The following is a 21,737-nucleotide window of genomic DNA, read 5'->3' as shown; positions in this document are numbered from 1 at the left end:
CAATAAAACAAAATCTGAGAAAAAAAAAATCGGAGGAGTCTGATGCCCCTTCGGGGCTCTCCTCAGTTGGCCCAGGTAGTTTGCTTGACTGACAGCCCCCCTCAGGGACCGTAGGCTGCGGAGAAAGAGGAGGGGGAAAATCCCTCCCCCCTCAGAGGTTTTTGCTGCTACTTGAAATGTGGCCAAAATGGCCTCTGTTCCCGTGCTCAGCAGGAATGGGTCTGCTGGCTGAGGCTGCAAGTGCCCGGAAGAAAAAAGAGCCTGTTTCCGGCCAAGATACACCTCCCCCGATAGCTGCCGATGTGCCTTCCCCTCCGGGAAGGCAGGCAGAACATAGCCCGTCGCATATGCGTCTCCACAGGCTTTGCAGGCCGCACCGCGAGGCATTGCAGAGCTGTTGAGGTAAAAGAACTTTTTTTCTTCTCAGCAGTAGCGGCAGAGAATGGGCGCTTAAATCCGCAGCAGCGGTCTTACTTGCAGCTTTCATGGCTGCCGAAGTGAAAACAGGTCCATTTTGCCTGGGGTGAGTGAGCTGGACTCTCTGGTATCACCCCAACTAAGGACAGTGCTGGAAAATAGGGTTCTCAACTCTTAACAGCAGAGCCTCGATACCAGGGGGATGGTCCCCTCAGGACCTGCTGACCCCCTGGGAGGCTAAATAGAAGTGTTCTTGCCGGCCGACGAAAAACCTTTTTTTTTTTTTTTTTTTTTTTAAAGAAACAATAACCCTGTCACTAACATTAAAAGATTAAAAGTAAATTCCTGTGAAAACAGCAGAGTTGCTTACCTGTAACAGGTGTTCTCTCAGGACAAGCAGGATGTTAGTCCTCACATATGGGTGATTAGCAAGCTACAGGCTGACTCATATTACAACAGGCCAATAGCTGAGAACTTGTGTAGCAGGCACAATAATTGGGGTGCTACTGGCAATGATGAGGCAGCCTGAAATCACAGCAGGTGGTCGTGGAAGGAGTTGGGGATTATACTGGAACAAAGTTTTTCAAGACAGATTGGCCAAAGGCAGAGTCTTGACTGACTTCCTTATCTAAGCAGTAGAGGGCTGCGAATGTGTGAACAGAGCTCCATGTCGCAGTCTAGCAGATGTTGGCAAATGGTACTGAACGATAGTGTGCTACCGATGTTGTCATGGCCCTTACAAAATGTGCCTGCACTCACCCCTGGAGAGGAAGGCCTGCTTCCTTATAGCAGAATTCGATATAGTCTGCTAGCCAGTTGGAGAGAGTTTGCTTGCTCAATGGAACTCGCAACTTGTCTTTGTCAAAGAAGCAAAGAGTTGGGTGAATTTCCTATGGAGTGCAGTGCGGTCTAGATAGAAATCAAGTGCACACTTACAGTCCAAGGTGTGCAAAACCCTCTCGCCCTTGGGAAAGAGTGGGCAGACTATAGACTGAGTAAAGTGAGAGGCTGTGTCCACTTTAAGAAGAAATTTAGGGTGAGTACGGAGGACCACTCTGTCACGGATTCTGCAATAAGGGCTTGTAACTCACTAGTGTTGGGTGATTATGCAACAAGGACTTGTAACTCACTGACCCTGTTAGCAGAGGTGATGGCTACGAGCAAAAGAATTTTCCATGTTACAATTTTAATGTTATAGGAATGCAAAGGCTCGAACTGGGAACGCATGAGCCTTGTAAGCACCACATTTAGGCACCATTCCGTAACTATGATCGTAGAGGAGGCTTAAGTGGTAGAAAACCCATGATAAGCCAATTCATAAGGGGTTGAGCTGTTAACAGGGCATCCCCTACTCCCTTGGTGGGACACTGAGATGGAACTGAGGTGTACCCGTGCAGAGGATGTCTGGGGACCAGAATCCAAAATATATCCTAGATAGCCTAATAGAGATGGAATGAGGCAGGAAAAAAAAAGGGGCCAATACCCTTTTGTGCATGCCATTTGGTAAATTTTGCCCATTTCGAATAGCAAGTTTTATGTGTGGAAGGTTTTCGTGACGATACAAATACCTGAGAATATCAGTGAGTCTGTGTTATGAGTTTGACCTGTGGGCAGGCGAATTGGTTATTGGAGTGATAGGTTGAGAAGTATAGGGAAGCATACTTGTCGAGGCCAGTACAGGGTTATGAGAATCATTGCAAACCTGTCCTGCTGTAGCTTCACGAGAGTTTTGGCTATGAGCGGTATCGGAAGAGATGCATATAGGAGGCTTTTGTTGCAGGGGCGAGCAAAGGCATCCACGGCTAATGCATTTCGAAGCCTGTGTAGGGAGCAGAATCTGTCCACTCTGTGTTTCAATTCGGACGCAAGAGGTGCTAGAAGATTTTGCTCGCTACACATGGATTCAGAGACCATTTGTGAGGATGGAGATATCAATTGAGATGGTTTGTTAGTATGTTCGGTATGCTTGTTAGATAAGTGGCCCGGAGATGCATGAAGTGTGCAAGGGCCCAAGCCCAGAACTGCGCGGCTTCCTGGCAGAGCAGATAAGAGCCTGTGTGTCCCTGTTTGTTCGAATACCACATTGCCATTATGTTGTCTGTCTGTATCCACAAAGTTTTGTGTGAGAGGCAGTATTTGAAGGCAAAAAGGGCATAATGCATGGCTCGAAGCTCTAGGAAGTTGATTTGAGACTTTTCATGGAGCGGAGTAGACGCATTTTGGGTTTGGAGGGTGTTGATATGAGCTCTCCAACCCAAGTTGGATGCGACCGTGGCCAAGATCTTCTGAGGATTTGGTTACCGGATCGGTGATATGGATCAGGGACGAATGCGGTTGAATGGCTTAGAGCCACTGAAATCCAGAGTTTTTCTCATGGCTAGTCTGGCCATAGGAGTGATGTGGATCGTGGAAACCATGTGGCCCAGCAATGGAAGAATTGATGGGCTGAGGCTATGTTGCATGCGCGCAGAGATATGGACAATTTGATAGGCTGTCTGCGCGGTTGTTGGGCAAGAAGGCCATTGCGACTGTATTGCCCAGATCCATTCCATATGGGATTTATGGTAGTTGATCAGAATTCCCAGCCAATTGTAGTAGATTTATAGTGAGTCTTAGAGAATTTAGAGCTCCTTGTTTGGATTGACTCCTTATTAGGCAGTCATCCAGGTAAGGAGAAGCGTGAATGCTGTTCTTTGTAGATGAGCAGCAGTCACTGCTAGGCATTTGGTGAAATACACAAGTTGTCGAAGCTAGTTCGAATGGCAGAACTTGGTATTGAAAATGTTGACTCACTATGAAGCGTACAGAAAGTCCAGAAAAAAAGACGCAACCCCCTTGTTTTAGTAAGGGAAGCATGGTGCAGAGAGACAGCATTCTGAACTTTTGTTTCTGAAGAAATTTGTTGAGATTTCTCCGGTCCAGGATGGGCGGAGGTCACCTGCTTTCTTTGAAAGTAGGAAATAGCAGGATTAAAATCCTCTGCCTTGTTGCGTCAGGGGAACGGTATCCCAAGTCCTGGTCCTCAGTGGGATGGACAGTTCTGTTCTCTGGCAAGGTTGAAAATCCGGAGCCCTGCCCAACTGGCGGAGCTGGTGTGATCTGGATATCAGTTGGTCTCACGAGGGAGCGGTAAAAGATCCTTCTAGCATCCTTCTTTGCTGTGCAAGAAACTTAGAGAGCTGTCGCAGGTCTCGCGGTGGTCTTGCAATTGAGCCACTGTCTGCTGGACCTTGTGCATGAAGAGATTATCTGCAGTGCATGGCAAAACAGCTAGTTTATCTTGGACTTTGGGCCGTAAATCAGGGGCTGTAAGCCAGGTTACCATCTAGTACGGAGTCCTGTTGCTGGCAAAGGGGGGAACGTTTCGAAGCAATCACATGTTGCTCGAATTTCATGTGGATGGCAGAGAGGTTCCCTTGGTGTTGTATCAAATATAGCTGCTAAATAGCAATGTGTGACACCAATATGGTTCTTGGAAGATGTTATGACCTAAATCCTCCCGAAAACTTCTAGTCCTTTTTAGTGACCAGGTCAAAAGGGATGGTTTCAAACACATCCTTTACTTAGGTCTCGATGGGTTCGGTGCCGAAGCGGGATTAGAGTGCCCATTGCCCTTCGAGGATCCTGGGATAGATATAGGGGTCCGTGGAGGCTCAGAAAGACGAGTCGGCGTCGATGACTTAGGCTGTCATTGATAGGAGCCACAACGAGGCGAATATTGATGGCTCCGGTGTTAGTAGATTCTGGAAGGCATCGAGAATAGCCTGACGGATTAGGATGTCCAGCTCCTCCCTGGAAGCTGGTATAGGTAGCACAGCTACAGGGGGAGTCAGGCTAGGCGTTACTGGCACTTCCACATGAATCTTTAGTGGCTCAGGTGCCGGCACTGTTTCGGTGGAGAATACCTCGGAGCCTCGAGTGCAGAGGAGCAATGGAGACTTGTACCCGAGCCCGCTTTGCAACTGGTTCAATGGTCATTGATGCCGGTGCGGTATCAGTGCCGGCACTGAATGTGGAACCACTGCTCCTGGCATTGTTTCTCGGCCAAGGATTGCACAGGGCTCTGGTTGAGAACCCGAAGTAAGGAGCGTTTTCTTTTAGTCAAGGGCACAGACGGCGGCACTGACAGGGGCCCTGGTGGCATTGACGGCGACCGCAACGGGAACCATGGATGTCCCAATCCCTCTAGCCCAGATGGAAGATCGCAGCAAGGACACTCACGGGCATCGTGGGGCGGACCGAAGATGATAGAAGGGAGAAAAGAGGGCCGCAATTTGGTTGGTAACCTGGGGGAACCGATAGTGAGGTGACAGGAACCGACCAGAGAACAGGGCATAGTACTCACCGAGCGATGAAATGTATGCGAAGGGAGACCTATGTAGGGAAATTATTTGTGAAGTAAAACTTCAAGTGTTTCTATGAGGAAAAGTTTTGAGAAAAATCTCACAGACCTCCTAAACGCAAGGCAAACTGCAGCACGGAAAAAAAAAAAAGAGACCGAAGGGAGACCCCTGTAGACACAGGGATCATGGCATGCTGGGCATGCTCAGTGTGCTGTAATAGGGCTCTGCCTGATTATGTCACTCATATGTGTGGACTTTCATCCTGCTTGTCCTGGGAGAATATTTAAGTCTCTTTTTTTTTTTTTTTTTTTTAAACTAGCTAGACTGTAGGATTTTCACCTCCACCATATGCTGGAGACAGGGAAATACTGACGGATTCTAGGTGGCACCTCAGGGTATAGGGCAGAGTCGGTCAAAACTTCTCTGTCGCCATCTGCTGGTGGGAAGGCAAAACCAGGTGTCTGGACTGATCCGGGTACGTACAGGGAAAAAGTCTTGTCTCCCTCTTTTACTTAATTAGCTATTTTTTCTTTCATTTCCTATTTGCTTGTTTTTTGAGTTGATGCTGTCTGGAAAAATCACAGCCTTCTGGGTTATTGATGAATAATCGCTTACAACAATTTTTTTTTTATTTATTCTATAATACTCCTCCTTTACGCGGGTCCCAAGAAAACAGTAGCAGAGTACTACCTTGCAGTTTTGTAAAGTGCAATCATGCAGATTCAAGAAAAAAGCAAAGGTGATAAATAAAAACTGTTTTGAATTTTTATTGGATCTGGACACAAAATCATTACAGCAGCTTTGTAGAATGTTTCTCTCTTATATAATTAGGGAATGTGGATAGCAAATAAATTCTTTAATATAACACATCATAGTCTGAAATTCTTGAAGAAATAGTCACACAAGATTCTGTAATTGAGAATATTCTGCATACTAAAGTATCAAGTTTTTAACCCATGGGGTGGAAAAAAGTTTCTTTTTAAAAGCCACTAATTGCAGAAATATTATCCTTTAAGACTTTTAATAACATGTTTAGTCTGGAATACACAGACAGGCTAACTGAGGGGGAGTGGACCAATACTGCACATTACAACTCAGAGCAGGGAGACCCTACCAGACATGTTCAAGTACAGAAATTCACATAAACCTGCATCTCATGTCCAGAAAACACTGTCAATCATAGGGCAACCCTAAGAAATAAACATACACATGGGGGTACAATGCTACCTCTGATGAAACATGTCAGCCTATCACCATGTCACCTCAAGGTTTCAATTCAGTCCCGATTCACCAGCTGCCATCCCCAAAATGATCTGGTCCCAGTCTTCTTCCTGCATTTTCAGCCAGCACTGGTAAGGGGGCTCTAGAAAACCAGGACTGGATTATGATTTCATGACCTGTGGAGGTATATCAGTAGTGATATCCGGAGACCACACAAATTATCACGCTAATGTGCAGGCAGGTAACATTTCAAACATGAGTTCTGCTCAGTACCACAAATATATAGGTCCCTCTGAGGACATGCTATTATAAGAATGTCAAAGGCAGTGGTTCTCAATGTGGGAGGCACATTAAATAAATACTAAGATGCCCTGTCAAGACAGAAGAGAGTAGGGGCAAGAGGTAGTGAAACACACATAGCTACAAGCATGGATAAGAACAGCCCCAAAGGTTTTGCTGTCAGAACAAAGTTAGCACAGTCAGAGGGACCATCAAAAATGCGAGGCTGAGAATCTGTACATATGGACTATATTTCATAGATATAGAAGCAGTCGTTAGAAGGCAATGCTGCTTCAATCACACCTTCTGTAGCAGAAGCTATCTTCTTTAAAGTGCCTGAACAGATCAAGTGAATATGCAAACTTATCTTCTGACTCCCTCCTGCCCCTCCCCCCTACCCCACTCACCAATTAAATGCAGATTGACCCTTCCCCCTCACACAATATTTCATCATTGCATGGTGCCATGAAGCATCAGGTTCTAAAATAAAGACCCAGGAACACTTGGCCAACAGGTGAAATGACAGCCTGCTTACAGGTTGATTACAGAGACTGTTGACCAGCTCCTCCCTGAAGCTTGTCCATGCAGCTGCAAGGCTGTGCTTCAGGGCAATCAGGTCCCCTATTAGAAAGAGTTCTACATTTGTAGTGTTGCCAAAATGGGAAGTAACGATGGCCCTAGCTATACAGTCCTGTTTGCTTTTATTTATGATGTTTAAATATGACTTTTTGTTATTAGCTGCAGTGGAGTAAGTCTAAAATAATCACCAAAGGTGTTCTATTGTGCCAGAATGCACCACTGCATGTGTCAAACCCACAAAACAAAGGGATGAGAGACTCCAAAACAAAAAAAAACACAATCAACCTAAAAAAATTACCTATACTGTACTAGGAAAAAACCCAAAAGCTCTTAAAACTGTCTCCAGTTTAAAGATTCATCTGAAAAGATTTCCTGATTCTGTGTTACTACATGATCATGGAATTATTCATCGTAAGAACCCCCACTTGCAAACTGTGTCAAGAATGCTGGTGGGCTCCACAGTTCTGGCCCTCAAGGACTCCAAACCCATCATCCAAGGCCAGGCTTTGCAGATCCCTCGCACACAGTAATTGTGTATATTGAGGTGCCTTGAATATGCCCCCTAGGCACTAAAAGAATTCAATCAGACAGTCTTCCTCATTGAGAGGACTGTTTTTGTTAAATTCATAAACGTACAAACTGCTTATTTTTAAGCAACAGAACTTTTCTTTAAACTATTGCTCTGTGCAAAAAGCACATATGTATATAGTGAAGCCAATCCGCTTACAGACCAATTCAAAATGATTGGCTATCTGCAAATGAGTTCATGCATATGGAACCTGTATGTGCCTTGTAACCTTGAACTTACTGTCCCTTCTGAGCCTAGAGGTTTCACATTCAGGAACACAAATTCCATAGGAGACCAGCTCAGACCCCTTGCACAGAGGCAGCAGCTTTGTATTTAAGTATGTCTGAGGCATACCCAGAGCCAAGTAAGAGTCTGGGGTCGAGGGCAGGTAGAAGGGCCATTTGACCTGGGATTTAAACTCACAAGACATCTAAAAGGTTTTTTTGGTGCTCTATTTTGTTTTCATGTATAGTCATTTTTTAATTTTTTAATATAGTTAGGGGCCTAAAAAGCTGGAAGTGGTCTGGCCTCTCTGGACCTGAGAGAGCCTGGGCACACTCAAAATAGGAGGGTTTTTTTTTTTTTTTTTTTTTTTTTTTTTTTTTTTTAACTCCTCCGTCTGTGCAGATAGGCATATCGTACATGGGTACTAATCTACCTTCTCTAATAAACCAGACAAGCAAGAAAAAAAAAGGACAAAATGTGTGTATAAAAAAAAACCTTTGGATTTTCCAGTTTCTTTTGCTACATTCTAACTTCAGGAATGTGACATTGGAGGACCTCATAATACACACATCTGCTCAAATCCCATGGGATGGGGTGTCAGTTGTGAAGTAGCAGGTTAACTGCACAGGCCTGTGCTTTGTCCTCTTCAGTCTGTGAAGTGCAATGGGATTTTAATGCTGTGTGTGGAGTGTGGGTGAAGGGGCTTGCAGTTGCCTCATGCAAAACTCCTAGAATCCTGAGAGCAGGCCTTTTCTATTGCTGTGACATCCCAAAAGGAAGCCTCAGTGTATCGTGTGCCATTCCTGCAGACCTTGCGCTTTGGGATGGAACTCCATCACTTTCACATAAGGCAGCTGCAGATGATAACAGGAAATGTGATTTCTTTTTTAAAGTGTTCAGGGTAGAGCAGGTTAATGCCACAGCTGCGGGGAGGGAGGGGAGGGGAGAAAGGAGTCAACAATAAAACAAGAAAGGTAACAGCTGTAGAACGTATAAACGGCACACAACAGGAGTTAGGTGAAAAGCACAAACCTGATCTAATACATGCGAATGAGAAAGAAACGTAAAGTGTTCATTTGGGGGCTAAAGTTACTTTTCCCTGTAACCTTTTCCTTTTTTTTTTAGTGAGTCCTTCTGCAGTTGTGGCATTGGAAATGATCACTTCAGGACTTTGCCAGAGTCTCTTTCATCTCATTTAACAGATTTTCCAGCAGCGTTGCTTCACTACACTTCCCGTCTACAGATATAGAATTCTCACCCTTCAAAACAAAGCAAAACATTTTCTATCAGAATTTCCTCTGTATATACAATAAAAAAGTTTTCAAAACAGCAGTATGCTAAGGGGGTGCAAGCATGTACTCTGAGGTAGGTGCCACCCCCTGCAGTCTCTCTCTCTTATACAATGACCATGCACACACTTCCTCTGGCCTCACCTTTTTAACCAGCAAGCAAACATGATGACCTTGAATAGAACGACTGTACATAGATGCGCAAGAGTCCACTCGCTCAACAACTACAAAACAAAAAATGCAAATCTTATTGTACACAGACTCATCCCCCCCCCCCCCCCCCCCCGTGGCTCCTCCCACAGCAAAGGAAAATGTACCAAAACAGTCACTGACCTGAGAAATGATGATGGAAACAGATCTTTGCCAGGAGGTGCTGGAAAGAGATGGTGACCCCATCCACTTTCAGAGAACTGGCCTTCAGCTCTCCTGACTCCAGCAACTTGGCAAATGCATCACTAAGAAAGGGGAAAAAGGTGTGTGTGTAAAAGGATCACATGCTTTACTTTGGTTACAATTATTTAAAGCTTCACATTTGGAAATATGCCTCCATACATATGGAGGCATATTTCCATATGTATGGATATTGAAGATATTGGCATAAAAAAGAAAAAATATAGTAGATGCATCAATGCCTATCAGTGAGACGAAAAACTGGCCCAGTCAAAGAATGGGTCACCACCAAAGGGGACCCCCTACAAGTAATTTGTTATGGAGCTCTGCTGTGGAAATGCTGATTTTCAGTTATTGTGGCTCTTTGTTTACAGGTTTTTTGGAGCCTCTATTTACCTAGGATGGGGATATTTTGATATCTGGGGGAGGGAAACAGGTTAGACATTTCCTGACCCTTTTGTGAAAAAGGTGGTGTTGGGATAACGAGAAATGTGTTCTTACCTGATAATTTCCTTCTCAAGTCCATTCAAACTAGTTCAGATGAGTGAGTTATGCTCACTAACCAGCAGATGGAGACAGATAACAGGTTCCCTGTTGTATGTTGATCTCAGCTTGCTAGTATTATCTGTAGCAATCTAATTTCATAAATGTATCCCTTATCAATTAGAGGGTTTCCCCAAATAAGAAATACTAAAGAAATACAAGCCTATGCACAATTCTATTACTTAACATACCTGCTTTCCATGACCAGTAGATTATTATGTTTTCTTCCCATCATGATACAAAATTAGATTGGCAAACAGGGAAGGTTCTGGACTGGTCTCAAGAAAAAATAATTTCTGTGATAAGAACAAATATATCCTTCCTCTTCGTCCAGTCAGACCAGTCCAGATAAGTGGGACGTTCCCAAGCTACTCTTGAACAGAGTGAGACCCTGCCAAATGTATCTCAAAATCTCTGGAGCGAAAGAGGCCTTGTCTGGCTCTTAAGTTCAATTGATAATGCTTTGAAAAGGAATGCAAAGAAGACCAAGTCGCTGCCCTACTTATCTCTTGCAGAAAAATCAAACATAGCTCTAACCAAGAAGGCACCTGAGGTCTAGTATAATGTGCTCTGACTTGTTTGAGTAAGGGCTTACCCTTTATCAATAAAGCAGAGTTGCTTACCTGTAACATGAGTTCTCCCAGGACAGCAGGAAGTAGTCCTCACGTATGGGTGACATCATCAGGCGGAGCCCTATTATGGAACACTTTTCTCAAAGTTTCTAGAAATTGACTGGCACACTGAGCATGATCAGCATGCCATGATCCCTGTGTCCACAGGGGTCTCCCTTCAGTCTCATTTGTAGCAAAAAGCGAAAAAAATAAATGTAAGCGGACCCAATTCCGCGGGGTGGCGGGTGGGTGTTGTGAGGACTACATCCTGCTGTCCTGGGAGAACACCTGTTACAGGTAAGCAACTCTGCTTTCTCCCAGGACAAGCAGGATGGTAGTCCTCACATATGGGTGATTAGCAAGCTACAGGACTGACTCATATTACAACAGGCCAATAGACAACTCTTGCAGCAGGCACAATAATTGGGGTGCTAGTGGCAATGAGGCAGCCTGAAATCACAGCAGGTGGTTGTGGAAGGAGTTGGGGGATTATACTGGAACAAAGTTTTTCAAGACAGATTGGCCAAAGGCAGAGTCTTGACTGACTTCCTTATCTAAGCAGTAGAGGGCTGCGAATGTGTGAAGAGAGCTCCATGTCACAGCCTAGCAGATATCGGCAATTGATACTGAATGATAGTGTGGTACTGATGTTGCCATGGCACTTACAAGATGTGCCTGCACTCACCTGAGAGGAAGGCCTGCTTCCTCATAGCAGAATTTGATACAATCTGCTAGCCAGTTGGAGAGAGTTTGTTTGCTCACTGGAACTCACAGCTTGTTTTTGTCAAAAGAAACAAAGAGTTGGGTGGATTTCCTATGGAGTGCAGTGCGGTCTAGATAGAATGCAAGTGCACACTTACAGTCCAAGGTGTGCAAAACCCTCTCGCCATGGTGAGAGTGAGGCCTTGGGAAAGAGTGGGCAGACTATAGATTGAGTAAGGTGAGAGGTTGTGTTCACTTTAAGAAGAAATTTAGGGTGAGTTTGGAGGACCAAGTCAGTCATGGAGGAACCTAGTGTCAGGTGAGTATGCAACAAGGGTTTGTAACTCACTGACCCTTTTAGCAAAGGTGATGACCACGAGGAAAAGAATTTTCCATGGTACAATTTTAATGCTATAGGAATGCAAAGGCTCCAACGGGGAACATATGAGCCTTGTAAGCACTACATTTAGACCCCATTCCGTAACTGGTGATCGTAGAGGAGGCTTAAGTTGTAGAAAACCCACGATAAGCCGATTCATAAGGGGTTGAGCCGTTAACAGGGCATCCCCTGCTCCCTGGTGGTATGCTGAGATGGAACTGAGGTGTACCCGTGCAGAGGATGACTGGGGACCAGAATCCAAAATGTATCCTAGATAGCCTAATAGAGATGGAGTGGGGCAGGAAAAAGGGGCCAATACCTCTTTGTGCACACCATTTGGTAAATCTTGCCCATTTCGAATGGCAAGATTTACATTTGGAAGGTTTTCGTGAAGCTACAAGTACCTGAGAATGTCAGTGAGTCTATGTTATGAGATTGACCTGTGGGCAGGCGAATTGGTTCCTGGAGTGATAGGTTGAGAAGTATGGGGAAACATACTTGTCGAGGCCAATATAGGGTTATGAGAATCATTGAAAACCTGTCCTGCTGTAGCTTCACGAGAGTTTTGGCTATGAGCGGTATCTGAAGAAACGCATATAGGAGGCCTTTGTTGCAGGGGCGAGCAAAGGCATCCATGGCTAACGCATTTCGAAGTCTATTTAGGGAGCAGAATCTGTCCACTCTGTGGTTCGATTTGGATGCAAGAGGTCGATGGTTGGTTGGTTTCAGCGCTAGATGATTTTGCTCATTACACATGGATTTCAGAGACCACGTGTGGGGATGAGACATTGATTGAGATGGTCTGTTATGTTGGGTATGCCTGTTAGATAAGTGGCCCGGAGATGCATGAAGTGTGCAAGGGCCCAGGCCCAGAACTGCGTGGCTTCCTGGCAGAGCAGATAAGAGCATGTGCGCCCCTGTTTGAGTACCACATTGCCACAATATTGTCTATCTGTATCCACAAAGTTTTGTGTGAGAGGCAGTGTTTGAAGGCATAAAGGGCATAATGCATGGCTCGAAGCTCCAGGAAGTTGATTTGAGACTTTTCATGGAGTGGAGTAGACGCATTTTGGGTTTAGTGTTGATATGAGCTCTCCAACCCAAATTGGATGCAACCATGATTACTGGATCGGTGATATGTATCAGGGACGAAAGGGGTTGAACGGCTTAGAGCCACTGAAATTTTAAAATCCACTGAGTTTTTCTCATGGCTAGTTTGGCCATAGGAGTGACATGGATCGTGGAAACCATGTGGCCCAGCAATGGAAGAATTGATGGGCTGAGGCTATGTTGCATGCGCGCAGAGATGTATACAATTTGATAGGATGTCTGCTCGGTTGTTGGGCAGGAAGGCCACTGCGACTGCAGTGCCCAGATCTGCTACATATGGGATTTATGGTAGTTGATCAGAAATCCCAGCAAAATTTAGTAGATTTATAGTGAGTCTTAGAGAATTTAGAGCTCCTTGTTTGGATTGACTCCTTATTAGGCAGTCGTCCAGGTAAGGAAACGCATGAATGCTGTTCTTTGTAGATGAACGGCAGTCACTGCTAGGCATCTGGTGAAATACACAAGTTGTCGAAGCTAGTTCGAATGGCAGAACTTGGTATTGAAAATGTTGACAACTCACTATGAAGCGTATAGAAAGTCCAGAGAATCGAGGTAACATCCTTGTTGTAGTAAGGGAAGCATGGTGCCGAGACACCATTCTGAACTTTTTTTTCTGAAGAAATATGTTGAGAATTCAGAGGTCCAGGATGGGCGGAGGTCGCCTGTTTTCTTTGAAAGTAGGAAATAGTGGGGTTAAAATCCTCTGCCTTGTTGTGTCCGGGGAACGGTATCCCGAGCCCTGGTCCTCGGTGGAATGGACAGTTTTGTTCTCTGGCAAGGTTGAAAATCCAGGAGCCTGCCCGACTGGCGGAGCTGGTGTGATATGCATATTAGTTGGTCTCATGTGGGAGCGGTAAAAGGTCCTTCTAGCATCCCTCTTTGCTGTGCAAGAAATGTAGAGAGCTGTCGCAAGGTCTTGTGGCGGTCTTACCACTGTCTGCTGGACCTTGTGCATATCTGCGGTGCATAGCAGATCAGCTAGTTTATCTTTGATTTCGGACCGTAAACCAGGGGCCGTAAGCCAGGTTACCATCTAGTACGGAGTCCTGTTGCTGGCAAAGGGAGGACGTTTCGAAGAAAGCACATGTTGCTCGAATTTCATGTGGATGGCAGAGGTTCCCTTGGTGTTGAGTCAAACATAGCTGGTAAATAGCAATATGTGACAACAATATGGTTCTTGGAAGATATCACCTAGACCCTCCCGAAAACTTCTGATCTTTTTTAGTGACCAGGTCGAAAGGGATGGTTTCAGACAAGTCCTTTACTTTGGTCTCGATGGGATCGGTGCCGAAGCGGGATTAGAGTGCCCATCACCCTTAGAGGATACCGGGTTAAGTATAGGGGTCCGTGGAGGCTCAGAAGGACGAGTCAGCGTTGATAACTTAGGCTGTCACTGGTAGGTGCCACAACGAGGTGGTGCCACAATGGTGCGAATATCGATGGCTCCGGTGTTAGTAGATTCCGGAAGGCATCGAGGATAGCCTGACGGATGAGGACGTCCAGCTCCTCCCTGGAAGCTGGTATAGGTAGCGCAGCTACAGGGGGAGACAGACTAGGCATTACTGGCACTTCCACATGAATCTGTGGTGGCTCAGTACCCAGCACTGCTGTCGGTGGGGAACGCCTCTGTGCCTCAGGTGCAGAGGAGCATGGAGACTCTTGTACCCTGGCCCGCTTCGCAACTGGCTCAATGGACATTGATGCCGGTGCGGTATCTGTGTTGGCACCGAACGTGGAACCATGTCTGTGCTGGTGACTGTTTCCCTCAGTGCTTGGCCCGGTCATTCTCTAGCACCGAGGAAACTGCCACCGATGTCCAGAATGGTGTCTGTGATGGACAGTTACCATGGCAGTGACTGTTTCCCTCGGTGCTTGGCCCGGTCATTCTCCAGCACAGAGGAAGCTGCCACCAATATCCAGAATGGCATCTGCGACGGTCGGTTACCATGCCGGTGACCATGATTCCCCCAGAGTTCGGCCCAGTCATTCTCCAGCACCGAGGAAGATACCCTCGCTATCCCGGATGGCATTGGTGACAGACAGTCACAATGCCTCTACTGCTCCTGGCATTGTTTCTCGCCCAAGGAATACACGGGGGTCTGGTTGAGAACCCAAAATATGGAGCGTTGTCTTTAGTCGAGGGCATCGACAGGGGCATCGATGGCGACCGCAACGGGAACCGTGGATATCCCAATCCCTCTAGCCCCGATGGACCTGGTGGAAGATCACAGCAAGGACATTCACAGGCATTGTGGGGTGGACTGAGGGTGATAGACACAGGGAGAAAAGAGGGCTGCAATTCGGTTGGTAACCCGGGGGAACAGATAGTGAGGTGACAGGAATCGACTGGAGAACAGGGCATAGTACTCATCGAGCGTCGATGAAATGTATGCGAAGGGAGACCTGTGTAGGGAAATTATTTGTGAAGTAAAACTTCAAGTGTTTCCATGAGGAAAAGTTTTGAGAAAAATCTCACAGAGCTCCCTAAACTCAAGGCAAACTGCAGCACGGAAAAAAAGAGACTGAAGGGAGACCCCTGTGGACACAGGGATCATGGCATGCTGGGTATGCTCAGTGTGCCAGTCAAAGTTTCTAGAAACTTTGACAAAAGTGTTCCGTAATAAGGCTCTGCCTGATGACGTCACCCATCCTGCTTGTTCTGGGAGAAAAGATGCTGCCATAAAAAAAACAACAAATAACTCCACTGAATAAAATCAGTGGCCCGATCTTCTAAAATCATTTGTAGCCTTCAGATACCGTAAAAGAGCTCTCCACACATCCAAAGACTGAAGTATTCTGTACTCTCTCTCAAACTGCTTATTAAAGGAAAGTAAACAGAAGAGCTGATTTAAATGAAAAGCTGATACCACTTTAGGAGAAGAAACAAACAACGGCAGAAAAAGACCATATGCCCCTTCCAGTCTGCCCATACGTCCAATTTAGCACAATAATTCACATCACTTCCTTAGCGATCCCCTGTATTTAACCCATGATTCTTGAATTCAGATACTGTTTTTTCTCCACCATTTCCACTGGAAGGCTATTTCACACATTCACCACCCCTCTCTGTAGAGGAATATTTCCTAAGATTACTCTGGAGTCTATCCCCTTGCTACCTCATCTCATGACCCCTCATTCTAGAGCCTCTTTTCCATTGAAAAAGGCTCACCTCCTGTGCATGGAATCCTTTGAAATATTTGAATGTCTATCATATCTCCCCTTTCTTCTAGGGTATACATGTTTAGGTCTTTAAATCTATCCCCATATGCTTTAGAATGAAGACCACTGACCATTTTTATTAGCCACCCTCTGGACAGACTCCATCCTATTTATATCCTTTTGAAGGTGTGATCTCCAGAATTGTACACAGTATTCCAAAGAAGGCCCCACATTTTGACAGTTACGATCTGAAATCACCAAAAAAAGCTCTATGCAAGAAACTGTAATTCTGAAATTCTTCTGGCTGAACAAAATCGCCACAAAAAAAACTACCTTCAAAGTGAAAAGCTTCAGCAAAATTGTCCTAATAGGCTCAAACTGCTAACTTGCCAAAAAGGACAACACTAAGTTCAGATCCCAAGGAGGAATGGGATCTCTTATCAGAAGTCTAACGTGTTGAACTCCTTTTAAGAAACGTGACATATCCAGATGAGAATACATAGGACTATAATACACAGCCTCTATAGCATGCAATAGCTGCAACGTGTATCTGTAAAGAATTAAGAGCTAAAGCCGTTGTCAAACCTTCGTGTAAGAAGTCTAGAATATGAGGCACTGAAGAGTTTCTGGGACTTATCTGTCTATTGGAGCACCAGTGCTCAAAAGTTCTCCAAATCCTTTTGTAAGCCTAGGAAGTAGTGGATTTCCTAGCCTTTAAGAGGGTGCTCACCACATTCTGAGAATAACTTTTTTTGATTAGACAATTCAAGGGCCAGACCACAAGCAAAATTGACCCATATCTTTGTGAAGAACACGACACTACAAGAGCAGGTCCCTGTGCTGAAGTTGCAATAGACTCCCATCCAATAATCTGAGACCTGCATACTAAGGGTGTCTTGGCCATTCTGGAGCCACTGATATCACCAGTCCTGGATGCTTTGAGATCCTGTGAATGACTCTTCCTATCAAAAGCAACAAAGTGAACACTTACAGGATCGCATCTGTAGGCCAGTTCTGAATCAAAGCATCCATCCCTTATGATCCTCTTTCTCTCCTCCATCTGTAAAACCATTGCAACTCTGCATTCATGCTGGTTGCCATCAGTTTCATCAGCAGGACTCCCACCTGCCTATCTGATCGAATGCTGACTGACAATGACCACTCTTCAGGATTGATTACACTGCAGCTGAGAAAACTTGCCTGAATGTTCTCTACCCCTGCTATGTGAGATGCAGATATCAGATTCTTTTCTGTTCAATGAAGCAAATTTCTCTTCAAACACTTTTGGTGCCCCCTTGATGATTCACATATGCCACTTCCATAGTATTGGCAGACATTATCCTGATCACCTGACTTCTAATAAGAGATACAAATCAAACATCCTCACAGGTGATCCAGTCAAATCACCCTGGTTTCTAAATGATTGATGGCCCACTTTGCTTCTGTCTCTGACCACATTCCTTGAGCAAACTGGCCTAAAGAATGAGCTCCCCAACCTAACATTCTGGTGTCCATCATCGTTACCCCCTTGAGGCTCGAGGTACACTCTTTTCTCCAAATTCCTGGAATTTAGCCACCATTTCAAACTTGATCTGGTACCAGTAGCCCCATGTAATAATCTTGAGACCAAGGATCCCACCTGGACAAAAAGGCTCTGTGAAGGGGGTCTCATATGCCCAGGGAAGTAAGTCTAATGCCATCACCATAAACCCCAGAAGCTGCAGATAACTCCCTACTGTTGGATTCCTGAACAGCAGCAATGAATGAACTTGCTCTTGTAATTGCTGAATCCTCTGTTCTGTCAAACCAAGCTCCAAGGGTATTCCAAAATTTGTGAAGGCAGAACACTGCTCTTGGAGAAGTTCACTTCTCAATCCAACTCTTGCAAGAAAGCAGAGTTGCTTACCTGTAACAGGTGTTCTTACAGGACAGCAGGATGGTAGTCCTCACATATGGGTGACATAATCAGGATGGAGCCCAATCACGGAACACTTTTGTCAAAGTTTCCAGAACTTTGACTGGCACCTACTGGGCATGCTCAGCATAGCACCAACCCTGCAGCCAGCAGGGGTCCCTCTTCAGTCTCGTCTTATAGTAAAAAGTACATGCGAAAAATAAAATAAACTGTAAGTGAACCCAACTCCATGGGGTGGCAGGCGGGTTTCATGAGGACTAACATCCTGCTGTCCTGTGAGAACACCTGTTACAGGTAAGCAACTCTGCTTTCTCACAGGACAAGCAGGATGGTAGTCCTCACATATGGGTGAGTACCGAGCTGAGGATGCCCGAGCAATGCACCAAATGTACCCAAAGACGTGCAACAGGCACAAGAATTGGGGTGGAATTTGGTAGAGGGCATCCTGAACCCTACCGGGTTGGCGGAAGGATGTTGGTACCTCAGTTCGCAAATAAGTTGCATAGCAAAGACTGGCCGAAGATGGAATCTTGTCTGCCAGCCTTGTCTAAACAATAATGAGCTGCGAAGGTGTGGAGAGAGCTCCAGGTAGCAGCCTTACAGATGTCAGCAAGCGGCACAGAGCGTAGATGCGCTACTGATGTTGCCATGGCCCTGACAGAGTGTGCTTGAACACGATCTTGAAGCAGAATGCCTGCCTGTTGGTAACAAAAGGAAATACAGTCCGTAAGCCAGGAAGAGAGAGTCTGCTTACTCACAGGTTTGCCCAATTTGATGGGATCGAAGGAAAGAAATAATTGAGTGCATTTCCTGTGGGCAGCTTTACGGTCTAGATAAAAGGCTAGAGCACGTTTACAGTCAAGGGTATGCAGAGCCTGTTCTCCTGGGTTTGAGTGGGGCCTGGGAAAGAAGGTGGGTAGTATAATGGATTGATTGATATGAAACTCCGATACTACCTTAGGCAAAAACTTAGGGTGAGTGTGGAGTACCACCCTATCATACAGAAGTTTAGTGTAAGGAGGATAGGTAACTAAGGCCTGTAACTCACTATCTCTGCGGGTGGAAGTGATTGCCAAAAGAAAAATCACTTTCCATGTGAGATAGCGGAGATCACAGGATTGGAGACTCTCAAATGGCGGTTTCATGAGCCTTCCCAAAACCAAGTTGAGGTCCCAAGAAGGGGCCGGAGGGCGCAGTTGAGGTTTAAGGTGAAGCAAGCCCTTCAAAAAGCATGTGACAAGGGGTTGTACTGAAATGGGTACATCCCCGACACCTTTATGGAAGATGGCCACTGCACTGACATGTACCCTGATAGAAGACGTTTTGAGGCCTGACTCTTGACAGGTGCCAGAGATAGTCCAGAAACTTCGGTGTGGAACAAGTGAAGGGATCGATGGACAGAGAAGCACACCATACCGCAAACCTGTTCCATTTATAACGATAAGACTGCCTAGTGGAAGGCTTTTGTGAAGCTACTAGGACATGGGAAACCGGCTCAGAAAGGTTAAGAGTTTGCAATATTAACCTATCAACATCCATGCAGTCAGGGAGAGGGCCTGGAGGTTGGGGTGACGTAGGCAACCGTCGTTCTGAGTGATCAGAAGCAGGTCCTTCCCCAGAGAAATGTGCCTGTAAACTGATAGGTCGTGGAGAATTGGGAACCAGACCTGGTGTGGCCAATGAGGGGCTATGAGAATCATGAGCCCCTTGTCCTTTCGCAACTTCACGAGAGTTTTTGAAATGAGTGGAAGTGGAAGGTATGCATAAAGGAGACCGTTGCCCAAGAGAGGGAGAAAGCATCTCTGGGCTGGCGGTGTTGGCTGCGAGTGAGAGAGCAGAAGTTCCCTACTTTGCGGTTGTGAATTGACGCAAAGAGGTCTATGTGAGAGTAACCCCAATGTTGGAATATTGAGTCCGCTATGGTGTGGTTGAGGGACCACTCATGCAGTTGAAAAGTGCGACTCATTCTGTCCGCCAACACATTGTCCACTCCCAGCAAGTAGGTGGCCCTGAGGTACATCGAGTAGGAAAGGGCTGCCGCCCATATCTGTGCAGCTTCCTGACATAGGAGGTATTTGCCCGTTCCCCGTTGCTTGTTGATGTACCACATGGCCACCTGGTTGACCGTTTGAATCAGGATGACCTGATTGGAGAGGTGATCCTGAAAAGCTCTGAGAGCATATCTGATTGCACGAAGCTCCAGGAAATTTATCTGGTGTTTAGCTTCCTCTAGAGACCAGATACCCTGAGTTTGCAGGTTTCCAACATGTGCTCCCCAGCTGAGGTTGGAGGCATCTGTTGTCAAGGTTATTTGAGGTTCTGGAATCTGAAATGGAAGGCCCTGTACCAGATTGGATTGGTTTGTCCACCAAGCTAGCGATAGCCGGAGCTGTTTGGTGATGCGGATTGTGGAGGAAATTGGCTGAGAAGACTGAGTCCACTGCGATCTTAGAATCCACTGCATTACTCTCATGGCGAGGTGAGCCATGGGATTGACATGCACTGTGGAGGCCATATGACCCAATAATATCAGGAAGTGACGTGCAGTTGAATGTTGTCAAGACTGCAGTCTAAGGGCCAAAGAAGCGAGAGTGAGAGCGCAATCCTGAGGTAGGAAAGCTTTCACTTTTAGAGTGTCCAAGTCAGCCCCTGTGAATGATAGAGTTTGCGAAGGAACTAGCCTGGATTTTTGATAGTTTATAAGAAACCCTTGGGAGATCAGGGAATGCAAAGTGAGGCGAAGGGACATCAGTGCACCTTGCCGAGAGGGAGCCCTGATCAACCAATCGTTCAGATAGGGGTAGACGTGGACACTGATTCCTGAGGTAGGCAGCTACCACTACGAGGCACTTGAAGACGTGTGGGGCAGATGCTAGGCCGAAAGGTAACACTCAATATTGGAAGTGTTTTGGGCCTACTAGGAACCGCAGGAATCTGCACTGTGACGGGGTGATTGAAATGTGTATGTAGGCGTCCTGAAGGTCTAGAGAGCAGAGCCAGTCTCCCCTTTGAAGGAGGGGAAGTAGAGAACCCAAGGTCACCATCTTGAACTTTTCTCTTTGTAGGTATTTGTTTAGAGTGCGAAGATCTAATATGAGGCGCACATCACCTGACTTTTTTGGTATCAGGAAATACCTGGAATAGAGCCCTTGCCCCATTGGGGGAGGCGCCCTGGTTCTATTGCTCGGGACTGGAAGAGGAGGGAGACGACCTGCTCCAAGAGTGGTGAATGGTCAGATGTTCCCCACGTCAGCCGAGGCGGGGAATCCAGTGGGACCAAGAGAAAGTTGAGGTGGTAACCCTGAGTTACTAAAGCGAGTACCCACTGATCTGTGGTGACTGTGTTCCATAGGCTGGAGAAGTAGCACAACTGGCCTCCGACCGGAATAGTCGGAAGTGGAAGCTGGGTACTGCTCTCTAGAAGGGAGTCAAAAGCCTGATGCTGGATCTGGTTGAGGGGCTGGCTGTGACTTCTGCCCTCTAGGTTAAACTAGATTGGTCTTTTTGGTAAGGCTTAGAAGGCCGACCCCTGGACGCTGGGGGATAATATTTCCTTTGCCAGTAGAATTGCCTCTAGGAATCTCTCTTAAAGGATCTTTTGGAAGAAGAAGAGAGATCAGAAGGCAGTAAGGAGAGCTAGCGCAGAGTGTCTTGGTGGTCCTTGAGCTGTGCCACTGCTTCTTGAATCTTTTCACCGAAAAATTATCCCCAGCACAGGGCAGGTCAGCCAATCTGTCTTGTACCTCTGGTCTGAGGTCTGAAGATTTCAGCCAGGCCCATCTCCTTGCACTGATACCGGCTGCCAACACACTGGAAGCGGTGTCAAAGATGTCATACGCTGATCGTACTTCATGCTTGCCAGCATCTAAGCCCTTTTGTGCTAGGGAATGAAGTTGGTCCTGGAACTGCTGAGGTAGGGCTTCAGCAAAGTCTTGAATCTTTGTGAACAAGGCCCTATTGTATTGGGTCATGTAGAGTTGGTAGGAAGCAATGAAAGATATGAGCTC

The 21,737-nt window shown here is 46.0% G+C and overlaps 1 protein-coding gene across 2 annotated transcripts in view; it reads right to left on the bottom strand.

Annotated features, from left to right (window-relative positions):
* Positions 1-5,504: 5,504 nt before the first annotated feature.
* The window catches only part of AP3D1 (adaptor related protein complex 3 subunit delta 1), a 358,560-nt gene continuing 342,327 nt past the window's right edge, over positions 5,505-21,737 (bottom strand). Inside the window, exons 31-33 of one of the 2 annotated variants that reach the window (XM_029613909.1) lie at positions 9,255-9,376; positions 9,066-9,145; positions 5,505-8,891 (exon numbers count right to left, since the gene is read on the bottom strand). In XM_029613909.1, the coding sequence (XP_029469769.1) occupies positions 8,796-8,891; positions 9,066-9,145; positions 9,255-9,376 (298 nt within the window). In that variant the 3' untranslated portion in view covers positions 5,505-8,795. Of the gene's footprint in view, positions 8,892-9,065; positions 9,146-9,254; positions 9,377-21,737 lie in introns of those variants that run through there. The other variant, XR_003858342.1, reaches the window with a different exon arrangement.

The sequence above is a fragment of the Rhinatrema bivittatum genome, chromosome 8 (assembly GCF_901001135.1).
Source record: "Rhinatrema bivittatum chromosome 8, aRhiBiv1.1, whole genome shotgun sequence".
Taxonomy (NCBI): Eukaryota; Metazoa; Chordata; class Amphibia; order Gymnophiona; family Rhinatrematidae; genus Rhinatrema; species Rhinatrema bivittatum.
This window is presented reverse-complemented; position numbering and strand designations above follow the sequence as displayed.